General features: G+C 44.8%; 2 protein-coding genes across 2 annotated transcripts in view; one reads left to right on the top strand and one right to left on the bottom strand.

Moving 5' to 3' along the window:
* R3HDM2 (R3H domain containing 2) overlaps positions 1 to 11,803 on the bottom strand; it is a 160,049-nt gene extending 148,246 nt beyond the window's left edge. The window contains exon 1 of the mRNA XM_035002322.1: positions 11,706 to 11,803. The gene's annotated coding sequence lies outside the window, so the exon portion shown is untranslated. The remainder of the gene's footprint in view (positions 1 to 11,705) is intronic.
* Positions 11,804 to 14,457: 2,654 nt separating this feature from the next.
* Positions 14,458 to 26,204, top strand: INHBC (inhibin subunit beta C). Its single transcript, XM_035001975.1, has 2 exons — positions 14,458 to 15,029; positions 23,855 to 26,204. The coding sequence occupies exons 1-2, from the start codon at positions 14,717 to 14,719 to the stop codon at positions 24,598 to 24,600; spliced, it is 1,059 nt and encodes a 352-aa protein (XP_034857866.1). The 5' UTR covers positions 14,458 to 14,716; the 3' UTR covers positions 24,601 to 26,204.
* Positions 26,205 to 27,303: the final 1,099 nt, after the last annotated feature.

The raw sequence follows: 27,303 nt of genomic DNA, 5'->3' as shown, positions 1-27,303 counted from the left end.
GGGGGAGCAGCAGGGACAGGGAGAAGCAGGCTGCCACTGAGCAGAGAGCCTGACGTGGGGCTTGATCCCAGGACCCTGGGATCTTGACCTGAGCCGAAGACAGACGCTTAACTGACTGAGCCACCCAGGTGCCCCTAAGAGAAGATCTTCTAACAGAGACTCATTCTAGGAAGAAAACATACAGGTGACACTTATTTTAAAGAAAGACTAATAATAAACAGATAGTTCTCTGATTTCTAAGCTAATACTATATGATAGGCTTGCAGTACACCAAAGCAGCCTATATAAAAGGATTAAACCCATGTTAGGTGAAAAAAGGTGGGTTGGTAAAACAAAACAGTGGCAAGTGAGTCCCTATAATTATTATTTTTTTCTTTTTTTCCTTCTCCCCCTCCCTGTAATTCTTATCTTTTTAAAAATTTTTTTAAAGATTTATTTATTTGAGAGAGAGAAAGAGAGGGAGAGCACAGAGGGAGAGGGAGAAGCAGACTCTCCACTGAGCAGAAAGCCCGATATGGGACTCAATCCTAGGACCCTGAGATCATGACCTGAGCCAAAGGCAGACACATAACTGACTGAGCCACCCAGGTGTCCCCTCCCTGTAATTCTGCACTGAAAATCTATCATCTTTTCAGGGGGCCTCATTTGGCAGAATGCCCTTATTGTGGGCATTGAGCAAGACATAAGTCAACAATAAAGGACAAAATGAAACAGAGAAAACAGCATTTTGTGGCCTAGAACACATAATGGACCTGAATAGATCCTATGTCTGGATCCAGCCAGTCCACTAAGTTGAAAAGACAACTGCCATTTCCCAACCAAGAGACAGAAAAGCAGTTATGAAAGCAATGTTAATTCCAAAGGAAAAAAAGGAAGATAACAGAGCACACAGAAATAAAGCGGCGTTTCCTCATAGCCAACATTAACTTCAATGCTGTTGTGTTATTTAACAGCACTGGAGAACATTATTTAGAGACTAGTAATTCGATCACGTTTAATACAGACAGTCCTTCTATGAGATAGGCTATGCTTGCTGACTGTGGCCACCAAGCTGGCATAAATAAAAACTCAGGTACATGGAAAGTATGCTCATTAATATCTGCAGATACCTCTTTGTCCCTCTTCTGTATTAAGATTTTTTTTTTTTATTCATTTGAGAGAGAGAGCATGTGAGAGCATGAGCAGGGGGGAGGGCCAGAGAGAGAGAGGGAGGAGCAGACTCCCTGCTGAGCAGGGAAGGCCGATGTGGGGCTTGCTCCCAGGATCCTGGGATCACGACCTGAGCCAAAGGCAGCCGCTTAACTGACTGAGCCATCCAGGTGCCCCCCTCTTCTGTATTATTAGCTAAATATAGGTGGAGTAAAATACTGAAGCTAGCTTAAGAATACATTAAATGGAGCTTCAGTCTCAAGTGTCCACATTTTTTTTTTTAAGATTTTATTTATTTATTTGAGAGAGACAGAGATAGTGAGAGAGAGCATGAGTGGGGAGGAGAGGGAGAAGCAGACTCCGGCAGAGTAGGGAACCTGACGCGGGACTCAATCCCAGGACACTGAGATCATGACCTGAACTGAAGGCAGATGCACATTTTAAATTTTAAATCAATAGATGTATCAAAAAGTATTACTGTACCTAACCATTAGAGATACCTCCAAAAGTAAGTTTTCCTCTACCCTAAAAGGAAGCAGACCATCAACTCCATTCTACATATGAAGACATTGATTCAGCGCAATTATTGAGATTAAACTCAGAAAAGCATCAGAGAACTTCAAACAGGGTTAAAAATTCAGAGTTTTAAACAGTGGCTTTGATTTTACTTCTCATAAAGCCTATACAGAAACCAAACAAATCTGTATTCTTTCAATAGTCCTATCTTGCTGGTCAAATATACAAAATTTTTCAGCCATTACATTCATTCAAAAAGAAAGAAAAGGGCGCCTGGGTGGCTCAGTTGGTTGGGCGACTGCCTTCGGCTCAGGTCATGATCCTGGAGTCCCCGGATCGAGTCCCGCATCGGGCTCCCTGCTCAGCAGGGAGTCTGCTTCTCCCTCTGACCCTCCCCCTTCTCATGTGCTCTCTCTCTCTCTCATTCTCTCTCTCAAATAAATAAATAAAATCTTAAAAAAAAAAAAAAGAAAGAAAAAATATTTCTGCACTACCATAAAGGGAAAATACTGCAAGTATAAAAACCCTATTTTGACTTCATAATCAAAAATACTGACAGGATGGAGAGTAAAACACAAAGAATAAATTTTAAACCAAGCAACTCTGAAGGGAAAATAAAAAGATTGGAAAGGGGTATAAGTAATATAAGGTTGAAGATACTATGATAATAGGAAAGGTAACACTTTGATGGTACAATCAAGAAGGGTAAAAACTTAGTTCAGGGTTTCAGTTACTGGCTTTAGTATAGCTCTGGTCCAAATCAAGACTCAAACAATGATCTCTCTTGGGTATGGCATTAGCTAGGAGAGCCAAACTGGCAAAATCACAATCTAGAACATACCCCTCTAGAACATATGCCTCAAATCAACTAGTTTCTTTCTTTCCTTCTCTTCCTTACAGTTAGTAGAGGAGTAAGACAAAAATCACATGTTTTAGAGAGCTCTTTTGGCACAGGAGAGATCACGATCCTAGCAAATTTAACTTCAGTGTGAGCAGAAACTCAGAATGGAATATAAAGAGAGAAATATGATAGGGTAAAGACAAAGGGGAACCCAGCTTTGTGGAAACTGGTTCAAAACAGACAGAAAAAATAAGAGGTTTAGGATGCCTTGAAAGGGATCCAGAACATGATACCCAAACCAGTGAAGGTTTTTGTTTTTGTTGTTTTGGGGAACAGAGGCATTCAGAGGAAACAATGGTTTATCCAAGGCAGCAAGGTGAGAGAACAGGGAGGGTGAAAGAACAAGTAATTTATCTGTAGCTGATACCTAAGCCTGAAAGCAAAGGAAAGACAGCAAAATATAAGGCAGGTGAGGTTAAAACACCCAGGTTAAAACAAATCAAAACAAAACAAAAACAACCTTTGTACTGGGAGCAAAAAGAAGACATTAAAAGGTTATAAGCGGGGCACCTGGGTGGCTCAGTCATTAAGCATCTGCCTTCAGCTCAGGTCATGGTCCCAGGGTCCCGGGATCGAGCCCCACATCGGGCTCCCTGCTCCGCGGGAAGCCTGCTTCTCCCTCTCCCCACTCCCCCTGCTTGTGTTCCCTCTCTTGCTGTGTCTCTCTCTGTCAAATAAATAAATAAATAAATCTTTAAAAAAAAAAAAGGTTATAAGCAGCAGAAAAATAATAGATTTTAGTCTTCTTTTGGCTGAAAGGTACAGAACTAAATGAAAGATTAGAAGGAGCAAGACTAGGATAGGAAGGCCAGTTAAAGCCCATCACAGTTATCCAGATGAGAGAGGATGGTCTCCTGAACTAAGAAAGTGGCAATGCTGATGGAGAGAAATGGAAAGATTCAGGACAGACTAAAGAGGTAAGTGTCTACTTACTGGGTGTTAAAGAGTAAGGACTCGAGTTTAACATCAAGGTTTCTTGGCTTATGCACCTAGGTGGTATCATTAACAGAAAAAAGAACTCAGAAGAAAAAATTTCCATGGAAAAATTATTTTTGCTTTAGTCATGCTGAATCTGGGATGCTAGGTAACAATCAAATGGAGATATTGAAGAGACCACTGAAGAAATGAGCCTAGAGCTCAGATGAGAGATCAGAACTGGAGACACAGATTCACAAGTTGTCAGCTTATAGTAATAGATGCTAAGTGAAGCCATCAGAGTGTATGAGACTGACTGACTGTGTAGAGCAAGGTTTTTCTAAATGTCATCCAAGACAACTGACCAGAGACATCAGAAACATTTGTAATGTTTGTTAAAGTACAAACCCCATCCCAAACCTACTAAATCAAAATCTCTGGAGGTAAGACCCAAGAATCCACATTTCATTCATTCATTCAACAAATGTGTACTGAGTGACTATTCTAGGCCCTAGGAATACAGCAGTTATAAAATAAGTAAGGTCCCTGTTCTCATAAGACTTCTAGGTGTGAACCAGACTACAGACAAAAAAAACAAACAAGGTAACTTAAGATAGTGGTAAGTGCTGTGGCGATAATGAAACAGAAGAATGTGATAAAGCACAGAGGGGAGGTTAATTACTTTGTATAGGTGGTCAGGGAAGATCTATGGAGGAAGCATCTGAGCTGAGACTTGAAAAATAAGAAGAGGTAAGGCAGGTGAAGATCTGGGAGAATAACATTTCACGCAGAAGGAATTTTAAGTACAAGGGCCCTGGGGACCTTAATTGTAAGAACAGTTAAGTGTAATACAAGTTAGGTCAGAGAAGCTAGCAGGGGCTAGATCCGGAAGGCTTTTGTAAGCCTTAACAAATTCTCCAAGAGATGCTTATGCCATTAAAGTTTAAGAATGAGAGATAGCCAAAATTCAACAGAAATCTTAAGGAAAACACACACTAAAGAGGTGAGAAGGAGAAGAAGAGCCAGGAATGCAAATGGAAAAGAAATTAGTGTCACTGAAACATTTCAAGAGAGGGGTCAACAGTGACAAATGCTGCAGAAAAACTGAATAAAATAAGGATAAAAAGGATGAACAAGGTCTACCATGTTCTTCCCATTGATTTTGATGGCTGCTGGGAGCTGCCTCCACCAACAGCATTAGAAACACTAAGTGCCCACTTCTTGTGTGGGTATACATTCACCTGCTACCTACCCATAGCACACTGTTTCCTGGAAGTTATCAGCCGGTTACTGTCCTAGATTTTCTTCTTCCCTTTTCGCACAGTCACAAAGGAAGAGTAAGTTAAAAGAACAATTTGTGAGTATAGGGAGAAAATGTATTTCAAATGTATTCATTATTAAATTTCAATTGTCACTGTCTTGATTACTTTCCTCCTAATTCTCTGTTACGAAGCTTATAGAAGCTTTCACAAATCTAATCCACCTAGTTCTCCAAGGGACAAAGAATTACCTGATGCAAAAAAAAAAAAAAAAAAAAAAGAATTACCTGATGCCCATAATGCTGCTCACATGCCAAAACCATGCATAAATTCTTACAACTGACATTTGCAACAAAAACACTGCCCCCACAAAAAATATGAACCACATACTTGGAAAATTTGTTTTTTGGTGTTTTTTTTGAAAATTTGGTCTTTTAATATAAATGTTGACACCACTTTAAGGTCCAATGAGCTTCTAGGAAAGAGAAAGTGCTTTGCAGATATGAATATGGTTTTGATCATTAGTAATAATAAACACTGCAACACAAATATTATCAACATGAAATATACCAAAAGCATCCATACAAGGAAGGTAACAGACAAAGTGGCAAAGGAAACTAGTTAATGAACTTAAAACAGTCTATATTCTGTACATCAGACAAGAACTATATAGAAGACTAGTAATGGTTGGGGCACCTGGGTAGTTCAGTCACCTGAGCGTCTGCCTTCGGCTCACCGAACCCCGCATCAGGCTCCCTGCTCTGCGGGAAGCCTGCTTCTCCCTCTCCCACTCCCCCTGCTTGTGTTCCCTCTCTCGCTGTGTCTCTAAAGACTAATAACAGGAGCAAAATTATCTCCAAAAAATCTAGATAGAAGTTGACCAAAACCTGACCAGCTTTTTTTCTCCCACTACAGACTCACAATTAACAAATGCCAACTAGAAATAAACTGAGTTCTTTTAAAACCTGCTAATGCTTCATTTATTCTTATATCCTAGTTCTATAGGATAAGGACTTAAGCTGAGATCTTTCAGAACCTCTTGGTAATTGTATGGGTACCAAATTATAGTTTTTACTTGCTTGTAAAAGATTTTGAGATACTCAATAGAAAAAAAAAAAAAAAAGCTGTAAAACATACTATTAACACCTATAGAAAAATGGAAGAATCAGAACACTGGTCTCAGGGAAGAGACCTTACAGGAACACCACCAAGTGTCATTATTTTCCCCAAGAAAATATCCAAAAATGACTGCAAATTGTAACCCAGGAAAAATCGAAGTCTTTGACAATTTAGAAAAGTCAGAGTGTGAACAAGTAAGCACGCAATCAAAGGGAATGAAAGATTCTTGATGCTTTTGTGGTTAACAAACTGAGGAACAGAATAAAATGAGTCCTTTAAAAACACCAGAAGTGTTTTCACTATTAGGAGACATAACTACCTGAGGCTTTTGCACCTTTTCTCTCATCTCTAATTGGGGTTCCCAATTTGAGAAGTTCTTTTTTTTTTTTTTTAAAGCACAGGAAAGCACTCTGGGAAACTTACTGTCAGACCTAGAAAGCTGAAACAGCTTTCCCAGTATAGGCTCAAACAACCGAACAACTCACAAGACACCCTGCAGAAAATCAAAAGAACACCTGGATTTAGTAAGCATCCCAGAATCTTTCCTATCATACTTCCCAAGTGAAAATGATGAAATCACCAGACTATTGTAATTAAGAGCTTTTAACATCAATTTTTTTTTTTAAGATTTTATTTCTTTCAGAGAGAGAGCACGAGCAAGCACGGAGGTGGGGTGGGGGAGAGCAGACTCCCTGCTGAGCAGGGAGCCCAACATGGGGCTCGATCCCAGGACCCTGGGATCATGACCTGAGCCGAAGGCAGACACTTAACCAACTGAACCACCCAGGCACCCCAACATCAATTTTAAGTGTTGGCAAAAACAGATATATGCTAAGGAAATCGAAGAGAACTCAAAAAGGAGTTAAAACAGATCAAGGTTAAGAAATCTTTCCTATCTCTGTTTTCAGAAATAAAGTCAAAGTTAGTTAAGGAATGACAGAGTAACTTCATTGGAAAGATGGGACACATGCTACACTGCTAACCTAGCAAGCATGGGGGCACCTGGGTGGCTCACTTGGTTAAGTGTCTGCCTTCAGCTCAGGTCATGATCCTGGAGTCTTGGGATCGAGCCCCACACCAGGGTCCCTGCTCAGGGGGGAGTCTGCTTCTCTCTCTGCCCCTCACCCCACTCATGCTCTCTTTCTTGCTCTTGCTCTCTCACTCAAATAAATAAATAAAATCTTTACAACAAAAATAAATAAATAAACTAGCAACCATGGTAAGAACAAAAGTTAACCAACCACTAAAAGACTATTAAGTTAAATGTTTTCTACACAGAGAGTAAGGATACAGCTGGAGGAAAATACTGAGGCCACCGTGTATGAAGAAGGTCTCTAAAATTAGACCCAACTGTATTCATGCATACACATTCAAGCCATGAGTCCAGTTATTTTTCCTAGTTGTAAATTGGCAGCACGTTCCACACAAGGACACTCAGAGTCCCTTATCCAGTCTTACAAGGAGGCACAGAAAAACCTTTAAAAAAAAAAAAAAACAGCATACACAGTTTCACAAAATTCTCTCCTCTGCACTTCCTGGGATCATGCAACCAAAATGCAACACTTTTTAACCCTTCCTCAAAATATGCATTTTCCGGGCGCCTGGGTGGCTCAGTTGGTTAAGCGACTGCCTTCGGCTCAGGTCATGATCCTGGAGTCCCTGGATCGAGTCCCGCATCGGGCTCCCTGCTCAGCGAGGAGCCTGCTTCTCCCTCTAACCCTCCCCCCATCATGTACTCTCTCTCTCTCTCTCATTCTCACTCTCTCAAATAAATAAATAAATCTTTAAAAAAAAAATATGCATTTTCCTGAAAACTTTCCTTGAGTTCATAAAGAGATCTGGCACAGGAATAAGCACTGCATCATTCAGAAATCATTACCTACACTGAAAGATTGTCAGTACTCAGTATTATCTATCAGAGCTGAGAACATGGTATAGAGATGTTTAAGTATCTCTAGAGTATGAGAAAGACTTCCTAGAAAATTTGTGAAAGGATTTAACTTCCGAGATCAGACGAGATCGGACACGTTCAGGGTGGTATGGCCGTAGACTGTGAAAGGATTTAAAAGAGGACAACAGAAGTTTAATAGAAATATTTATCAAACTACCTATATTACGTCAAATTATTAACAAAATAAGAACTACTAATCTATTTCTGATGCTGTTACTTCTTTACCCTAATATCAGAACCACATCCAGTCCAAACAGATACAAGATCCCCAATTCTTCCACCCTCCCACAAACTGTTCTCTCATAGGCCTGGCAGCTTTCAATGTCCTGGCAAAGGTTTAAGCAAAAACTTTAGGCTTTGCCACCAGCATTCCCACAAAATGTTAAAACCCCTATCTCAACCCCCTTTGCCTTCCTAAGCTGGAGAACAGTGGCCAGGACCGCCACAAAGAGAAACCTCATCTAGGCCACTCTAGCCAGAAGGTCAACAAAGGTAACAAATGCGCCAACCAAGAAATGAGAAAGGAAAAAATAAATGAGGGATAATCCACAGAATTCAGGAGGCCTGCTCCTTTTCTCCTCAGACTTAATATAGAATTTAGTTGCTAAAAATGCCCCCCCCAAAATGGATTTATGAAAAAAAGGATCAGATGTTCCCCAGAACGAACCACTCCATCATTGTTAGAGAAAGCTATTCTCATAGTTTTTGAGCTCAACTGGCTCTACATGAATGGGGGAAAAAATATAACCCATAGAGCCCACACTGTAAATATTAACATCTTCAGTCTACTGAAAAATTCAAAGGGGAACCAGCCTGTTCAGTGCCTTGGGGCCAAAGAGGTAAGGATGGTAACTGTCTCCATCAGGGAAGTGAACACACATCAAGGGAGGAACCTAAAGCGGGAGGTAAAAATTCTAGTCACATGAGATCTTAATATAATCTTCCTCTAGGACCACCAACACCAAAGATCCCCTATGCTTCATCCACTCTGCCTTCGAAGTGCTTTCATTCAATGACCTGAAAGCACAGGACTTCTGTCAAAAAGAGAAATGTGGCAAGAAATGACAGAAAAAGAATCTCAAATTCTTCCAATGAGTACCTCACAAAATCCTAGTGAAAATTCATTCCACACCTCCAAGGACAACCAATCATGATCAAAAATTCATGACAAGGAGAAAACTGTTGAGCACCCAATGCATGGTAAGTTCTATGCTAAGTGCTGAGGACACAGCAATTAACAAAACAAGACTATTTACTCTCATTAAGCTTACTTTCTAGTGGGGGACACCAAACATAAGTACGTTATAGGTTGCTAAGAGTAAGAAGAAAAATAAAGCAGCAAAGTAGGATAGAGAATTATGTAAAGGGTGGGGGGGTTTGCAATTTAAATAACCAAGGAAATGTCACATTTGAGTGACATTTGAATAAAGAACTGAAGGAGATGAGGGGACAAAGTTATGCGGCTTTATAATGAAAAAGTGATCCAGGAAGATCTTGGGAGTAAATGCATAGCCCCCGAGGCAAGCAAAAGTGAGCCTGGTGTGCTCAAGGAAGGGCCAGGAAATCACAGGAGTATATTGGGGAGGAAAGGGTGTTACAGATCTAGGGCTTTAAAGGCAATTGTAAAGTCTTTGGTTTTTATTCTGAAAAAGCAAGGAAACTATTTCCCCTTCAGACTCCTCTTTTCCATTAAAAAATATCAGGCACCCTATTTTTACATACGCGAATTTTTTAATTCTTGTTTTAAATTGTGGGGATTGGGGCTCCTGGGTGGCTCAGTCAGTTAAGTGTCTGCCTTAGGCTCAGGTCATGATCTCTGGGTCCTGGGATGGAGCCCCACATTGCATGAGCCCCGCATTGCATTGGGCTCCCTGCTCAGCGGAGAGTCTGCTTCTCTCTCTCTCTCTCTCCCTCTGCTCCTCCCCGTGGCTTGTGCTCTCTCTCTCTCAAATAAATAAAATCTTTAAAATAAATAAATAAACAAATCGTGGAGATTTATAATATAGATCTTAGAGTGGGATATATATTATATATATAATATATAATATATATTATTATATATTTATAATATAGATCTTAACCCCTATTTAACTCTTTTTTTTTTTAAAGATTTTATGTATTTATTTGAGAGAGAGATTAAGAAACAGCATGAGAGGGGAGAGGGTCAGAGGGAGAAGCAGGCTCCCCGCAGAGCCGGGAGCCCGAAGTGGGACTCGATCCCAGGACTCCAGGATCATGACCTGAGCCAAAGGCAGTCGCTTAACCAACTGAACCACCCAGGCACCCTATTTAAGTCATTTTTGTTTTGAAGGCTCCAGAAAGAGAAAAAAAGGAAATACTGGAGAAAGGAAATGGAAGAAAAAAAAAAATGCATGAGAAAGAAAGAGGAGCCACTAACAACTAATTCAAGTGCCAATTTGACTATCCAAAAATACAATAAAATGCTAGGAATGTGTGATATTCTGGAAGTAGAACTGTCACCTCCTTCTTCCCCAGTCTCCATGTGCCCACCAACATCAGACAGAACTCAGGCTTCTCTATTTCAGTTGTCTATTTGAAAAATAATTTATACAAGAACATTCACCAACTGGGATCTGAATTTAAATTTTCCCACACCAACAAAAACACTGACTCGGAAAGCTATCTGAGTCCCCATGTTCATAGCAGCATTACTGACATTGGCAAAGACAGGAAAACAACCTTAATGTCCATGGATGAATGAATGGATAAAGTTGTGGTGTGTGTGTATATATATATATAATGGAATATTGGCCGTAAAAAATGAGGAAATTCTACCATTTGTGACAAACATGGACAGGCCTCGAAGGCATGTAAGTCAAAGAAAGACAAACAGTGTACGATCTCACTTAATGTGGAATCTAAAAAGACAAACGAAAAAAACAAAACACCAAGCTCATAGAAAAAGAGATCAGACTTGTGGCTACCAGAGGCAGAGGGTAAGATGAGGGGGAATTGGAGGAAGGCGGTCAAAAGGCACAATTTTGTTATATGCAGTAGGGATGTAATGTACAACACGATGACTATGGTTGCCACTGCTATGAGATTTATAGGAAAGTTGTTAATAGAGTAAATCCTAAGAGTTCTCGTCACAAGGAAAAAAATTTTTTTTCTTTCCTTTTTTTTATTGTATCTATACAAGAATGATGGATGTTAGCTGAACCTATTTCTATTTCAACAATCATTTTACAATATACGTAAATCAAACCATCATGCTGTGTGCCTTAAACATAAACAGTAATGTATGTCAATTATTTCTCAATAAACCTGGAAAACATGTCTCATCATTATCCAAGAACAATTCACTGAGTGAATAATTATTCTGTGGACTCACCAAAAGCAGTAAGAGTTTTAAGAGGCTCAAGAGTGAGTTACGAGCCTAAAGTAGGCCCAACTTTTAAGCTCCAGAAACATATCCCTGTATGTTCCAACTCGGATCCCTGTCCTCTAATAACTCGGATACCGGCAAGATTTGAAACGCTTCAACACCTTTCCCTCCCATTTTTCCAATGCTCGAAGGAAAACGGAAACCCAAGAAACACATGGAGCTAGTCACCCCCAAGCACTACAAGGGCGCAACAGTTTTTAGGTCCCACCGCACAGGCCACAGGTGGCGCCAGCCCCCCGCCCTCTGCCCCGCGCCCCCCATGCCCCCGCTTCTCGCCTGCGCTCCCCGCGCACACTCGGGGCGTCTCGGGCCTCGGGGCCGTCCTTCACGGTGGGTTCCGGCCCTGCCCCACCGCCCCCAGGCCCGGGTAGCTCCAGCGCGGGGAACCCAGGCCAGGGGGGCCTCCGCCCGCCAGCCCGCGCGGCCGCCACGCCCCCTCCCCACGGGCTGCCCGCGCCGCCCGCCCCCTCGGCCGGGAGGTGGCCTCACCTCACGCGGGCCGTAGCGGGGAGGGCGCCCGCGTCTCCGCCCGCCGCCCGGGCCCACGGCCGCTCGGCTGCGGCTCGGCCCCGACGGCCGGCGGCGGCGCGCTTCTGGGGGCGGGCTCTTCTCGGCGGGGGTTTCCCCAGGGCCCAGGGCGGGGGAGCAGGGGGGATTGGGGCGGGGGAGGGGAAAGGGGCTTGGGAAGGAAGGGGGAGAGGGGGAGAAAAGGGGGGAACCAAACCCGGAAAGGGAGAAAAGGGGGGAGGGGGAGAATCAGAAGGGAAGAAAGGCCCAGAGTCCGCCCCCCGCTGCGGCCTGCGCGCTACGTCACCACGTCCGGCGTAATCGTCAGCGCGTCCTGCGCCCCGCGCGTCCGTGCTTCCTCTGTGCCTCTCTCCACTGCTGCAGACGCCCGCTACCTAGTCACCCGCTCGCCCCGGCTCGCCACACGCTGTCCTCGCCGGCACACACGCACACGCCAGCGCACTCGCTCGCTCCCAACGCGTTACCTGTGTCTCGAGTCAGCAATCCAGATCCACTGCGATCCTCAGTCCTCAAGTCCATGAAGCCTGTCAGATTCACCCAGGATTTAAACATAATACTAATCATTGTAAAGTAATTTAAGTCTACAGAGCACTTTCAAAATAGCCTTTCACTTAGGACAGTAACTCCTGCAATAAATATTTGTAGTATAAATGGACAAAGATCATGTAGTAGGTGGATATCCGTTTTTTTCAGATGTAAAAATTTAATTCTATAAAAAGGTTTAAGTCCATCTTATTAAAATCACTTACCACCCCCTTCCAAGATACAGTTCTTTTCCTTAAGAGTCATTTGAGTTTGCAACCTCCCCCATTCTGTCCATTCTAGGCAGAATCAATTTAAATTAATGATGAGATGGACTTGGATCATTTACTGACCAACTCCCTCAAAGAAGAACTGTAGTCTTACATTGATAGAATTTGACTATTAAATATTTACTATGCTGCAAGAACTGCAGTAGGCAAAAAAATAATAAATAATTACAGTACAATGTAAGTCTATAAATAGAGATATGTTCAATGTGCTGTGGAAACAAGGAGCAATTGGTTGTTAGAGGTAAGGGAGATGGAGTAAGCTACAGAGAAGTTATGTGCTTTGTGCCTTAAACATATACGGTGATGTCTGGTTAATTTTCAATAAAATGGGCAAAATTCCCACACCTTTAAACACTTATATAATAGATCAGGCACTGTGTGCAATGCTAGGAATATAAGGTAAGCAACAAAGATGACTGGCTAAGTGACTGCACTGCAGACAGAGATTAGGGGCATGGCATCTAGGAAAGAGGAGCCCAGAAGGGCAAATATTGGTGGAAATATTTGGCCCACAAACAAACCTGCATAGCAGAAATAATAAATTTTTGTTAAGAACTTGCTATGTGCCAGCCACTGTAAGCGCTTTACAAAATTATTTAAATCTCAAAACTCTGAAATAATCATTACAGATCTCTAATCCCATATTCAAAGTCAATAGGGCCAGCCATGTTTCAGAATTCAGAAAATTTCAAGTTTTAGAAAGGTAAAATGATACACATATTGTATATTATATAATACCCCCAGGGGTATCCCATAATCAAATAATTGATATTTCTGGAGTAAAAATGTATAGTAGTCTCAGTACTTTTTTTAAAAGATCATAGATAACCTCCCCTCTGTTCAGTTCACCATGAGTTACAAAAAAAAAAAAAAGTGTATTATGGGGGTCTTTTGGATTTTGGAATCATGGGTAATCATGTTTCCCATTTCTCCAATGAAAAAATGAAAGCAAGAAAGTTCAAGTAACTTGCCTAGAGTCACACAGCTAATAAAAGGAAGAGACAGAATTTTGACCAAGGTCATTTAGTTTAAAAACCTATCCTCCTGGGACGCCTGGGTGGCTCAATTGGTTAAGCGCCCACCTTTGGCTCAGGTCATGATCCCAGGGTCCTGGGATGGAGTCCCACATCAGGCTCCTTGCTCAGCGGGGAGCCTGCTTCTCCCTCTGCCTGCGCCTCCCCCTGCTTGTGCTCTCTGCCCCCCCCCGACAAATAAATAAAATCTTAAAAATAAATAAATAATTAATTAAAATAAAAACCCATCCTCCTAACTCCACCCATCATTCCTGCCAGGTAAATCCCTACTGTGGGAGCACAGGCCCTTCCCTGAAGAGCCACTGGTGAGGAACTTTGGAGAACCAGGGATTCTGAGAAATCTCAAAATTCCCTTTCCTAAATAGAAGAATCCTCAAAGGGTGAGCAAATCTAGCTCTCAAGCCCCTTTCCCACCTTCAGACTTGCCCCTGAGGATACAGAAGACCTGGCTAGAACACTTCCCCCCTTTCCCTTAGCCTTCATACTGGCTAGTTTTGAGCCCAGTGGGGTGGGGATGGGAGGGGTGGCTAACAAAGGAGTCTGCATTACGAGCCTCAGGAAGGGAGAAAGGGGGCAGTGGGCCTTTGAGAAGTACCTGGCAAAGGAAAATGAAAGTCTTGTTATCTGCATTACAATGACACAAAGTGCCCTGCCAAGGACCCCTCTTGTTTGAGAGTCACTCTTTAACGCTCTGTCTCAAAACCTCTCATCTCTCCCTTTTCCTCCAGGCTTCCCAGCAAGGCCTTTGATCTGAAGAGGAATTTCATCTCTAACCTTTGTCCCCAGGTCTGGCAGCTTCCATGGGTAACCCACTGTCTCCCAGCACTGGCCCAGGGACATTTCTTTCCCCAAACTAAACAACCTCCCCTCACATCCCCCACTCTGTACTTTCACTGACTGTGTGTTGGAGGCTTCTGCCAAGTTCTACCTGTAACTGGCTTCATCTCTCAAGTCAGATGTTTAGCGGCTCTATCCCCTGCAACAAGGAGCCATGCCAGCTGGACACACTCTCCTTCCAGGACCCCTGGCGGCCAGGTTGGAGGTGAGGCCGCAGCTGCTGAGATCCTGAGCCCCAGTTTTACAGCTCTGTCTCAACCGTATCACTGAAAGAGGGCCTCCTCCAGCAATGATCTCCTCATTACTCCTGGCCTTCCTATTCCTGGCTCCAGCCCCAGTGGCCATTCCCAGAGCTGACAGCCAGTGTCTGGCATGTGGAGGACCCGCTGTGGACCTGGATCATCAGCGGGAGCTGCTTCTTGACCTGGCCAAGAGAAGCATCTTGGACAAACTGCGCCTCAGCCAGCGTCCAACACTGAACCGGCCTGTGTCCAGAGCTGCTCTGAGGACCGCGATGCAGCGCCTCCGTGGGCCCCCGCAGGGGACGCTTCCAGAGGCTGACGGGGAACAGGAATATGAGATCATCAGCTTTGCTGACACAGGTGGGGTCCTGTTCTATAGATCTTCCCCCAAGGATGGAAAAGTCTCCTCCCCAGCCTAAGCCCTGACTCCCTCCCCCAAACCCTCCCAACTCTTGCTTGCCATGGCCTGTAATCTAATCCCAGGCTCTCACACCCCACCCCACCCCCTGCTCCCTCTTATTTAAACTTGACCAGTGGGCAGCTGGGAAGCAGGTAGATTTCACTTCTTTTGAGACTGCCTGCCCGCATGTCCTCTGGTTCCCACAAACTTCCACAGGCTGTGGCGTGAGCTCATCCACTTCCTGGGCCTGGACCCTGAGGCTGGGAGCTAGGGCGTCTGTCCGTTCTCTGGCCCCTATCTCCCCCAACAGCCAGATGCCTCATCTGAGTAAAAAGGGGAAAAGTAAAACACCAGGACTACAATACTCCTCCAGCCTACCCTTGCTCCCTCATCTTAATACCTTGGGTCCTCACATCAGAACAGGGTCAAAATGGGACTCAGAAAAGTAGACAAAGGATAGAAGATGGAGGAGAAGGAAGAATTACTTCCAGAGAGGAAAAAGGAGTTGGAGAATTTAGTGGGTAGCTGGAGAGACAGTCAAGAATTTGGAGACAGGACCCTTAAACAGAACACAAAGTGATCTCTTTGGCCTCTGAGCTTCTTGCGAGCTCTTCCTTGGGTCTGGAAGGTCCTTCCCATTCCTGGCCCCTTTCCCCTGGTTAGCACCTACTCCCCTCCTCCTTCAAGACCCAAGACTTCCATCCTCAAAAAACCCACCGTGACCTGAGGGTGAGGGGCTCCCTCTCTGGTGGCTCCCCTACCCTTACTCTGAACCTGAACTCTGAGTGGAATTGCCTATTTCCAGGTTTTCTGTGAAGTCTGTCTTCCCATAAATGTCGACCCCTTGAGGTCAGGGACTGTCATTTAGTCCTCATGTTATCACCAGAAGTTAGTGTATAGTAGAAATAACGAACACTTACATAATATGATGTAAGTTCTAAGTTTTTTACATACACTAACTTCTTGAGATCCTTGCAACAATCCAGTGAGGCAAGTACTATTGTTATCCTCATTTTATTTTATTTATTTATTTTTTAAGATTTTATTTATTTATTTATTGGAGAGCGAGCGAGAGAGAAACAGCATGAGAGAGGAGAGGGTCAGAGGGAGAAGCAGGCTCCCCGCCGAGCAGGGAGCCCGATGCGGGACTCGATCCTGGGACTCCAGGATCATGACCTGAGCCGAAGGCAGTCGCTTAACCGACTGAGCCACCCAGGCGCCCCTATCCTCATTTTAAAGATACTGAAACTGTGGGGTGCCTGGGTGGCTCAGTCAGTTAAGCATCCAACTCTTCATTTTGGCTCAGGTCATGATCTCAGAGTCATGAGATTAAACCCAGAGTTTCGAGCTCAGTGGGGAGTCTGCTTAGGGATTCTCTCCCTCTGCCTCCCCACCCTCAGGTACACTCTCTCTCTCAAAATAAATAAATAAATCTTAAAAAAAAAAAAAGATACTGAAACTGAGGCACAAAGAGGTTAATTGGGGCACCTGGCTGGCTCAATTGGTAGAACATGAAACTCTTTTTCTTTCTTTCTTTCTTTTTTTCAAGATTTTATTTATTTATTTGACAGAGAGAGACACAGCGAGAGAGGGAACACAAGCAGGGGGAGTGGGAGAGGGAGAAGCAGGCTTCCCACCAAGCAGGGAGCCCGATGCGGGGCTCCAACCCAGGACCCTGGGATCATGACCTGAGCCGAAAGCAGACGCTTCACGACTGAGCCACCCAGGCACCCCAGAACATGCAACTCTTGATCTCGGGGTCCTGAGTTCAAATCCCACGTAGGGCAAAAAGCTTACTTCAAAAAAAAAAAAAGGGGGGGGGCGCCTGGGTGGCTCAGATGGTTAAGCGTCTGCCTTCGGCTCAGGGTCCTGGGATCGAGTCCCACATCGGGCTCCCGGCTCAGCGGGGAGCCTGCTTCTCCCTCTGACCCTCTCCCCTCTCATGCTGTTTCTCTCTCGCTTGCTCTCTAAAAAATAAATAAAATCTTTAAAAAAATAAATAAATAAATAATTTTTTAAAGTTGCGTAACTTCTCAAGGTCACGTGACTAGTAAGTGGCGGAGCCAGACAGCCTAGCTCTAGAACCCACGACCTTGACCACTACGCTACTCTGCTTCTCACGAACATACTAGATGCTCAATAAGCATCGGTTGCATTAAACAACCAAACCATGCTGTAAGTCAGTTTGACCACAGTGTAGAATCTCCAGTGATGTATGAGACTCTGTTTTAATTCAAAAGGGTTTTCTGCCTATGACTAAAGATGTATTTATTTATTTGAGAGAGAGCAGAGCATATACGTGAGGGGGGATGCAGAGAAGGAGGGAGAGGGAGAGAGAGAACCTTAAGCAGGCTCTATGCCCAGCGCAGAGCCCAAGGGAGGGCTTCATCTCATGACCCTGAGATCATGACCTGAGATAAAATCAAGAGTCCGACGCTTAACCAACTGAGCCATCCAGGCGCCCCTGCCTAAGATTAAGAACACAAACTCTGCAGCCAGAGAAGCCTGGGTTCAAATCTTTGCTCTGCTGCTTATTACTGTGTGACCTGGGTTGTTAATGGTTTTCTCATTTGTAAAGTGGGGATAATGAGAGGATAGTTGAGAGAATTAAATGAACTAATACAGGTAATGTTCTTAGAAGGTTAAGATAGGAGAGAGCAAGAAATCAAAGACTCAGTTCCTACCCCTGAGGGGTGTAGTTGCCGCTTCTGGGAATAAATTAATTAGAAGGTAAGGCAGAATGAAATAATGCTAGAGGAGGGCACAGAGCTTGCTAGGCCAGGGGTTATTCTTTGGGTCCTAGTGAGACAGGGAAGTCTTTCAGAAGACTGCAAATGGACTGGCGTTGTAGAATAAGTTTGGCTTCAAGGGGTAGAGAATGGTAAACAACATTCTAAACGGAGGGAAAAATGTGAGTAAAAGTCTGAAGGAGTAAACTGCATTTGGAGTTGAAAAGCAGCTTGGAGTGGATGAGCACACGGTAGACAGATGACCATGAACCATGACTCCTTTGAACACCAAGATTCTGGGTTTTTGTTTTGTTTTCGTTTTTCTTTTTTTCACTTTTGTATCCCTGACACCATTTCCTGGCAACATTGTGGCAATCATGATGCCCACCCGCAGTTAGTGTGCCTGCCTCATCTCATTTGATCTTCACAACCACACCATAAAGTAGAGTTTATTATTCCCATTGTATGAAAGCAGAAACTGACACTCGAAGAAGATCATTTACATGGCCAAGGTCATACAGTTTGCAGGGGGCAGAATTCAAACACCGTTCTCTCTGACTTCAATGTCTGTATACTTTCCACATATTTGCTCATCAGTGAATGAGTACAACATTCAGCTGGAGGGGGCCTGATCTGAGGTGACATTTGGAAGTGAGAATGACTGATACCTGGATTCTACCTTTTGCATTTAATATGTTAGCTTGAAGTTTTTATTCCAATTTAAGCTATCATCCATCCACACAATAGTGAAAGCAAGACCTGAGTATGGTTCTTGCTGGAGGTAGGAAGAGAGAGCTTGGGACTCTGGGGAAACTGGAGTGGGGGCATTCAGTGATGTCCTGGAACTGGCTCATACTGGCTCATGAGAACAAATTATGAACATCTCCCAACTCCGCATCCAGTGATGTCACATTAATAGTTTGAAATTGGCCGTGGTGGGAGAATTTATACCACAGAAACTGGCAAACACTACAAATTGGGATTTATTTCCTTCTGGAATCCAGTTGTTAAACATTTACCAGCACACTGCTGCCTGTGACCTAAAACTACAAGTTATCTGCCTCCCACACATCGAACACACAATGCTGACACAGGGACAGGATCACCATAATAGATACCCCTATTCAACATGGGAGACAGGGGAGTGTTGGACACAGAACAGTCACTGATCCATGAAACTTCTGATATCCAGCCAGGCACATATCTCAGTCTACCCCAAATCCAGAATTCCCTTGGTTAGGGCTTAGTTCTGCTCCCTGGCAGGATTTTTCTCACCTCTTAAGGAGAGCCCACCAGTGCTCTCCTTGCCTTCTAGACCTACTGTCTCAGCCCTTGGCTCCACCCTCTGAGATGTCTTTCCTTTTAAATAGGAAATGGCCTGTGTCTGTGGCTGAGCAGTTTTCTCAGCCTGCTTCCTGCCCAAAGAAGTTGGGGGCCCAGAGACCTCTTTTCATTTTGAATCATCTCTGTCCCTTTTAGTCCAAACTGGTGCTGCTTTCACTACTAAAATTCTCTGTAAAACCCTGTGGGCCATCTAAATAACAAATTGCAGTCTATTCAGTTAGACAAAAAGGCACTCAACTTTATCAAGACAGACCCATCTTTAGGTTGCAAGTCAGAGTGTTATGGGTCGATATTCCTAAGATTCTTAGAAGCCCTTTTGTCTAGTTGAGAGGATCTATAGAACATCACCTTAAATTTTTTTAGATTTTAACAAAGGTGTTAGATCTTTAAAAAGGGTCTTACAGTTGACCCTTTATTAAATGTTTTGATCTTAACTCTGAGGCCTATTTTACTGGCAATCCCCTGGATTTGATTTTTGCCCCAAGACCATTTCTTTTTTTCTTTTTTTTTTTTTTAAAGATTTTATTCATTTATTTGACAGAGAGAGACACAGCGAGAGAGGGAACACAAGCAGGGGGAGTGGGAGAGGGAGAAGCAGGCTCCCCGCTGAGCCGGGAGCCCGATGCGGGGCTTGATCCCAGGACCCTGGGATCATGACCTGAGCTGAAGGCAGACGCTTAACGACTGAGCCACCCAGGCGCCCCCCCAAGACCATTTCTTACTTTAAGAATCTTTTGCCAGACAAAGGTGAGGAATGAAAAAATATCTTATTGTTTAATCTAGCAGGTCCTGTTGGAAATATTTTCTCTAAATTCTTTTTTTTAAGATTTTATTTTTATTTTATTCATGAGAAACAGAGAGAGAGAGAGAGAGAGAAGCAGGGGAGAAGCAGGCTCCCCGCAGAGCAGGGAGCCCGAGGTGGGACTCGATCCCAGGACCCTGGGATCACGACCTGAGCCGAAGGGAGACACTTAACTGACTGAGCCACCCAGGCGTCCTTATTTTCTCTAAATTCTGCTTGAAAATTGAACAGTTCCTTTTTTAGTTCATCTCACTCCTGAAATGCCTTATCATAGGCAGCTAAAATAAGCCAGCTGGCACTTTCAGCATTCTGCCTGGAAATATCTTTAGCTAAATTCACAACTTTGTTAGATACCATTTCTAGCTTCCAAGTTACCACAGATGATAGCCAATACATAACACAGGTTCCCCTTTCTCCAGCTTCCGAGAGCAATTTCCTCACTGCTCTTCCTACCTCCACTAGCGGTGTCCTCACCATTCTTCCAACCTCTGCCTGCCACCCAGTCCCAAGGCCAAGGCTACATGTTTTAGGTCTTTGTTACAGAGCATCTTACCTCTGTTACTAATTTCTGTTTCAGTTACCTATTAATATAACTAATCAGCGCAAACATAGAGGCTTAAAACAAGAAAATCGGTCATTTCTGTGCTTTGATTGGACTTATCTGGACAGTTCTTTATCTCCATCTGAGGAGTAGCTGAAGGAACGGTGGCAACCACATTCAGTCAGGAGCTTAGGGGCCGGACCATCTAAGATGGTCTCTGATCCTCAAAGTCTCTCTCCACATGGCTTCTCATCATTCAATAGTCTAGCCCAAGTTTCTTTAAAGCATGCTGGCTGGCTTCCAAAAGGGCAAAGCATCATTGTGTAAGTACTTACCAAGTTTCTGCTTGCACTGTGCATGCCTTTGTCTCATTGGCCAAGTCCAGTCACACAGCCATGCCCGGACAATATGGAAAGGGACTGCACAGAGCCATGAATATTGGGCGGTGTTGTTCACTGGGGGCCAACAATGTAATAGTCTACCACAGCCCCTGCTGGTTATGTGTCTGTCTACCATAACTAGGGTAACTTAAGAGGTTCTAGTGGTAGGGGAGCCAGGGTGACACAGTTGGTTAAGTGTCTGACTCTTGGTTTCGCCTAAGGTTGTAATCTTAAGGTCATGAGATCGAGCCCTGCGTCTGGTTCCACGCTCAGCATGGAGTCTGCTTGGGAGTTTCTCTCCCTCTCCCTCTGCCCCTCCTGCTTGTGCCCTGTCTCTCTCCTTGTCTCTCTCTCTCTTTCTAAAATAAATAAGTAAATCTTTAAAAGAGAGAGAGAGATTCTAATGGTGGGGTGCTTAGTGACAAAGCAAGATTAGTTGTGCCAATCAGACTTTTCATCTAAGATTTGGGAATTGGGACACTGGAAGATCGTATCACTTTAGTTCGGAGGAGCTGATAAAAGATTCTGTAGACTCAGGAGATGGGGCTACCATTTTAAGACCTACGGAAACTGACAAAGAAGCGGAAGAAGTAGATCCGCAGAAAGAAGAATGGAATAGACTTACTTAGAGAGACCAAAATGAGAGACGTCATGTTGACTTTGAGAGCTGTCAAGAGCAGACTTATTCCTGACTTTCCAATTCACATGAAGCCCAGTTGAACTTTATGTTCATTCAACAATTGTTTATTGAGCTTATTATGTACTAGGTACTAGAGAGAGTGGTAGACCATACAGGCATAATCTCTACATTCATGGAGTTTACATTCTAGATGGAGGGGCAGGGGGGAGGAGAGGAGGGAAGGAGAAGTACATAGTAAACAAATGAATGAAAAAACAAGATGACTACGGAGAGTGATAGTAGCTATAAAGACAGTTAAGCAGGACGATGTATTAGATGGAGGTAGAGTTGAAGGCTGCTTTAGATAGGTTAGTCAGAGAACCCTCGACAAGAAGGAGACGTTTGAGCTGAATGCCAAAAAGAAGCCAGTCAATCAAAGATCTTGGAAAGACATTTCAGACAGGAGGAAGCACAAGTGCAAAGGCCATGAAGTGAGTCCATGTTTAGTGAGTTCAAGGAACAGAAAAGAGCCATTATACGTAAAATATAGTCATTAAGCGGCAGAATACCTAATCATACAAGTTTTCTGTGTTAAGGGGTTTAGATTTTATTCAAATAGCAATGGGAAGCCTCTGAAGTGTCTTAAGCTGGAGAGATTAAGCTGATCAGATTTATGTAATAAAATGCACTCTGGCTGATATATAGAGAATGGTTTGGGGGACAAGAGTGGACCACTTGGGAAGCTATTGCTATAATTCGAGAAAAAGATGACTGTGGGTTGAACGAATATATAGTAGAGGAGATGGGGATAAGTGAAATTATTTTATGAATTGGAGGTAGAGTTGGCAGATCTTGCAGATAATTTTATTTTCTTATTTTTTTAAGATTTTATTTATTTATTTTGAGAAAGTGTACACAATTGGAGGGGAGGGGCAGAGGCAGAGGGAGAGGAGGAATCTCAAGCAGACTCCATGCTGAGCACCGAGCCCGATGCAAGGCTCCATCTCACCACCCTGAGGTCATAACCTGAGCTGAAATCAAAAGTCCGATGCTTAAACAACTGAGCCACCCAGGTGCCCCAAATCTTGCAGATAATTTTAAAGTAGGGGGTGAGGGTAATCAAGGTTTTGGCTTAAGCAATGCATTTATAGGGAATTAGGTTGGAGAAGGAATAGGTTTGGGTTGGGGGGAATAAATCTAGAGTTTATCTTTGAACATGAAAAGTTTGAGATATCACTAGATATTCAAATAGATTATCAGCTCAGCAGCTGGAAATACAAGCCTGAGGATTAGGGAGAGGTCAGGGCCAGGGATATGTATTTGGGAGTCATCAGCATACAGATGGAATAGAAAGCCATAGGAATTGATGAGATCCTTCTGGAAAAGAATATATAGAGAGAAAAGAAGGGAGCTCAGGACCTTCAACATAGAGAGGTCAGGCAGAGGAAGAGGAGCTGTCAGCAAGAGACCCAAATAAAATGGCCAAGAGTCACAAAAGCCAAGAGAAAGAAATATTTCAAGAAGGAGGGAATGATTAAGTGTGTCAAACACTGCTTAAAGGTCAAGTAAGATGAATATAAAGAGACAAAACCATTGGATTGGGAAATATGGAAAGTGTCGGTGACCCTGACAAGAGCAGTAGTAGTGGAGTGGAAGGAATAGAAACCCAATTAAGGTGTTTCAGTAGGGACAGAGCAGGGATGAAGAGAGAAAATTGGACAAGAGTAATAGTGACAGGGAGACATACATAGAATCATTGTGGTGAGAGACTGGATATGGGGAATGAAGGGGTGCTCATAGGGTTTCTAGAGGTGATAAGGAGGGTAGTGGTGCCCCCAATTTTAAGAACAGAAAGAGGGGGTAAATAGGAAGGAAAAGAATGATTTCCACTTGGGAAAAAATTGATTTTAATGTGCCAGCAGGATATTCATGTGACAAAACTAAGCAGTTAGAAATTTAAACCTGAACCTTGTTGATTCCCAAATCTATACATCCAGTCCAGAGGTGCAAAATGGTCTGGACTAGACCTCCAGATTTGGGAATCACCACCATAAAAATTGTGTTGGCTGACCATGAGCGTGGGTAAGAACTCCCGTCAGTATAGAATAAAAGGAAATGAAGGTCAAAGACAAACTTTGGAGAACTCTTGCATTGAACGGATGGTGGGAGAAAGAAAAGCCAGCAAAGAAAATCAAGGAAGAATCATAAGAGTTGTGTCATAGAAGCCAAGAAAGAAAAGATTTTCAAGAAAGAAAGGGTGGCCAACAATGCCGAGTGCTGCAGAGGGTTCAAGTATGCCGAGAATAACGAGGTAGCTGGTAGAATTCATACTCAGAAGGCCACGGTGACTGGGGCTTCTTGTGTCCACAGGCCTCTCCAACATCAACCAGACTCGTCTTGATTTCCACTTCTCCTCTGATAGAACTGCTAGTGGGATGGAGATCCAGCAGGTCAGCCTCATGCTCTTTGTGCAGATCCCTCCCAATACCACCTGGACTTTGAAGCTGAGGATCCTTGTGCTAGGCTCACGTGACACCAACCTCACCTTGGCCACTCAGCACCTGCTGGAGGTGGATGCCAGTGGCTGGCACCAGCTCTTCCTGGGGCCTGAAGCTCAGGCTGCCTGCAGCCAAGGGCACCTGACCCTGGAACTGGTACCTGAAGGCCAAGGAGCCCAGAACTCAATCATACTGGGTGGGGCTGCCCATAGGCCTTTTGTGGCAGCCAAGGTGAAAGTTGGGGGCAAGCACCGGGTTCACCGGCGAGGCATCAACTGCCAGGGTGGGTCCAGGATGTGCTGTCGACAAGAGTTCTTTGTGGACTTCCGTGAGATTGGCTGGCACGACTGGATCATCCAGCCTGAAGGCTATGCAATGAACTTCTGCACAGGGCAGTGCCCAATCCACGTGGCAGGCATGCCTGGCATTGCTGCCTCCTTCCACACTGCAGTGCTCAACCTTCTCAAGGCCAACACAGCTGCAGGTACTGCGGGAGGGGGCTCATGCTGTGTGCCCACGGCCCGGCGCCCCCTCTCTCTGCTCTACTACGACAGGGACAGCAACATCGTCAAGACTGACATACCTGACATGGTGGTCGAGGCCTGTGGGTGTAGTTAGTCCATGTGTGGATGGGCAGCCCAACACGGGGTAGGCAAACATGCCCTCACAGTAGTACCCTTCCTTGAGAGGAGGGAATGGCCCCATTACTGCCTCTCTCCAGAAGGAGGGCTCCTTCCTGAGCAACCTATGGAAATTATCCCAACTGTGGCTTGAGGGGATCTTCATCTAAGGAGAGTCACTGTACCATCTTCATGACCACCAGTCTCTCTCCTAGGGCATAGTCTATCCAGCAAGCCTCACAGGCTCAACCGCCACCCAGGGACTCTGATCCACCTGCAGCCGTGAGCAGTGCCATCTAGTTCCCAGGCCAAGCCACCCATAGCCCACCCTTAATCCATCCCATAACCCACTGTACTTCCCCGCTCTTCCCACCTGATGGCTGTCCCTCCAGGATGAGCTGACCCAGCCCCTTCCCCTGATTTTCTGGATTACCAGAGAGCCCCTTCCTTGGATTCATTGGAGATTAGATCACGGCTGTCCAAAGTTACTCTTCTCTGTATCTTGAGCCCCTTTCTTATTTGCGCTGGTGGGCTGCTAAGGCTCTCTTGGCACACCCTCATCCATTCTTTGTCCTTCTCTGCCCTGTTCTCCCCCCTTAAGGGCTGACTCACCTGAGCTCCTTTGGCCCCTGGCTTCCTGCTGAATTTGACTAAGGGCAGACACAGGCAGGAGATCAAAGGATAGGAGGAGACAGAGGTCAGGATATTTCTTATTCCTGTTCCCTCTGCCTAGGTGCCATGTGTCTGTATGACTGTGGCTGTGGTCTGTCCCTACAACTCCTATCTGGCTCCCCTCTGGCCCCAGTTCTTCCCAGGTTCTGACATCACTGCTTCTGCACTAGGGGTTGTGAGGGCTTTCCACTCTTGCTAGTCCCTGGGGGCCTCAACATGCCTCCTTGGTTCCCTTATCCCTGCCTACACCTCCATAAATAAGGTCTTCATTAAGTCTTCTTGGTGATGCAAACACAGACAACTGAATGGTTCTTTCGCCTCTTGCCAGGACCCTGGCTGACACCAAGGATGACACAGAGTCTACCTGCCTGGCCCACTTCTGCTCTCTCTCACACAGGCTCCTCAGAGCCGAGCTACTGTGTCTATCCCACACTTCGTGCTTCTTCCTTTCCTAGGCTTCCTCGTCTTCTTTCTTAGGCCTCCTCCTACCCCCAGAACCATCTTTGCTGGTCTCAGAGCTAATAAAGACTTAGGTTTTATCTGTTCTTCTCCTCCCTCCATACTCACTCCAAGAGATGAGACAGATCATTGCTCAGTCAGCAAGTAGGCTGACATCCTGGGAGCACACATGTGGGGGGAAGCAGAGGCACGGCTCAGAGCTGGCGGCCTTCCCTCACTGACCCCCAGGGCTCCATCCAGGAGACCTGCCTGGAAACTGGAACTGGCCAAGGGCCACTTGCATGGGACAGGGAGAAGGGAAAGAAGGAATGGAATGAGGAGGGGGGGTATTTGCTCTGAGACTGGGTCCTCTCTAGACCTTTGCCCTTCTTTCCCCATCATCCCCTCCCTTTGGTTAGACAGCCCTGAACCATGGGGTCGATATTGTCTGCAGCCCAAGGCCGAGTTTGCGCAAAACTCACGTGTCTTTTGGGTAACGTGATGTCTGTGTTTGCTCAACGTATAACCTCCTCCTCCCAGGGTCTGAGGTCCCTGGAAGAGGAACCCCAGAGGAGAAAGTCTGAAAGGGGTCTCCTTAGGAGACCTGCAGATCTGAGCTGTGGGGCTTCCTGAGCAACCCACAGAAGTCATGCCACTTTTGCCTTGAGGAGATCTTCATCTAAGGAGAACATCTAAGGAAGTCTTATGTGCCCCTTCCTTCCCCTTCCACAGTGTCTCCCCTCCCTATAAGCCACCCCTCCCCTAGATCTGACCTCTCTCCCTCCAACTCCAGCTTCAGTCCCCAGGGCCAAGACTAAGGTGAGGTGAAGTAAGGCAGTCCCTTTGGGGGCAAAATTGTAAGGGGTTGCCAAGAAATTCATCCATTGAGGTTAATAAAGCAGCCCATTCCCTGGGAAGCTGGTCAGGGCTAAGCCAATGCAATGTTTTTAAAACAGCAAAATGAATGCGAAAAAAATCCGTGATGAACAAAACAACAAATTTTTAAATAAATACAGAACCGGTATTAACTTCCTTTCTTTTTGGCTCTGCCTTTTGTTAAAAGGGGAAAGAGTGGGTCTGTCTTCTTCCAAACCTTTGCTTCCAGATCCTCTTGGCCCCTAACTCTAGACTGTGTCAGGCTTTTCTCATGTGGGCAAGATAATCACTCGGGCTTCTTCTCCTTTCTTACCCGCCCCCAAGCCTGTCCCTTCCCCCCAGCACCCAACCAGGTTGGTGGTAGGGCGGGCCTGTGAGGCAGATGGCTGGGGTATTTATAACCTGGGAGCACTTCTTGGGGAAAGTGACTAAGATGCTAAGAACATATTTATAGCTGGGTTCTGACGTAAGTGTCAGTGGGGAGGTAGGGCCAGGCCAGGCACAGCAGCAAGAGGGTAGGAAGAGCCGAAAATTGGGGGCACCTGATAGAGAGTAGGGGAGAAGAGGGGTCAGCGACTCCTGCAGCCACTTGGTGCTGCTTCTCTTGACTCTGTCTCCTGGCCCCGACGGGTAAACCCTCTGAGACACCACCATGGGCAGAAACTTCTTTGCAGTTCGATGTTCCAGACCCCAGCGGTAGAGGGCTGTCACTCAC

This window comes from Mirounga leonina, unplaced genomic scaffold (assembly GCF_011800145.1).
Source record: "Mirounga leonina isolate KUSES-001 unplaced genomic scaffold, KU_Mleo_1.0 Mir_126, whole genome shotgun sequence".
Classification (NCBI taxonomy): domain Eukaryota; kingdom Metazoa; phylum Chordata; class Mammalia; order Carnivora; family Phocidae; genus Mirounga; species Mirounga leonina.
The sequence above is the reverse complement of the archived record's forward strand: the minus strand, read 5'-3'. Positions and strand labels throughout refer to the sequence as shown.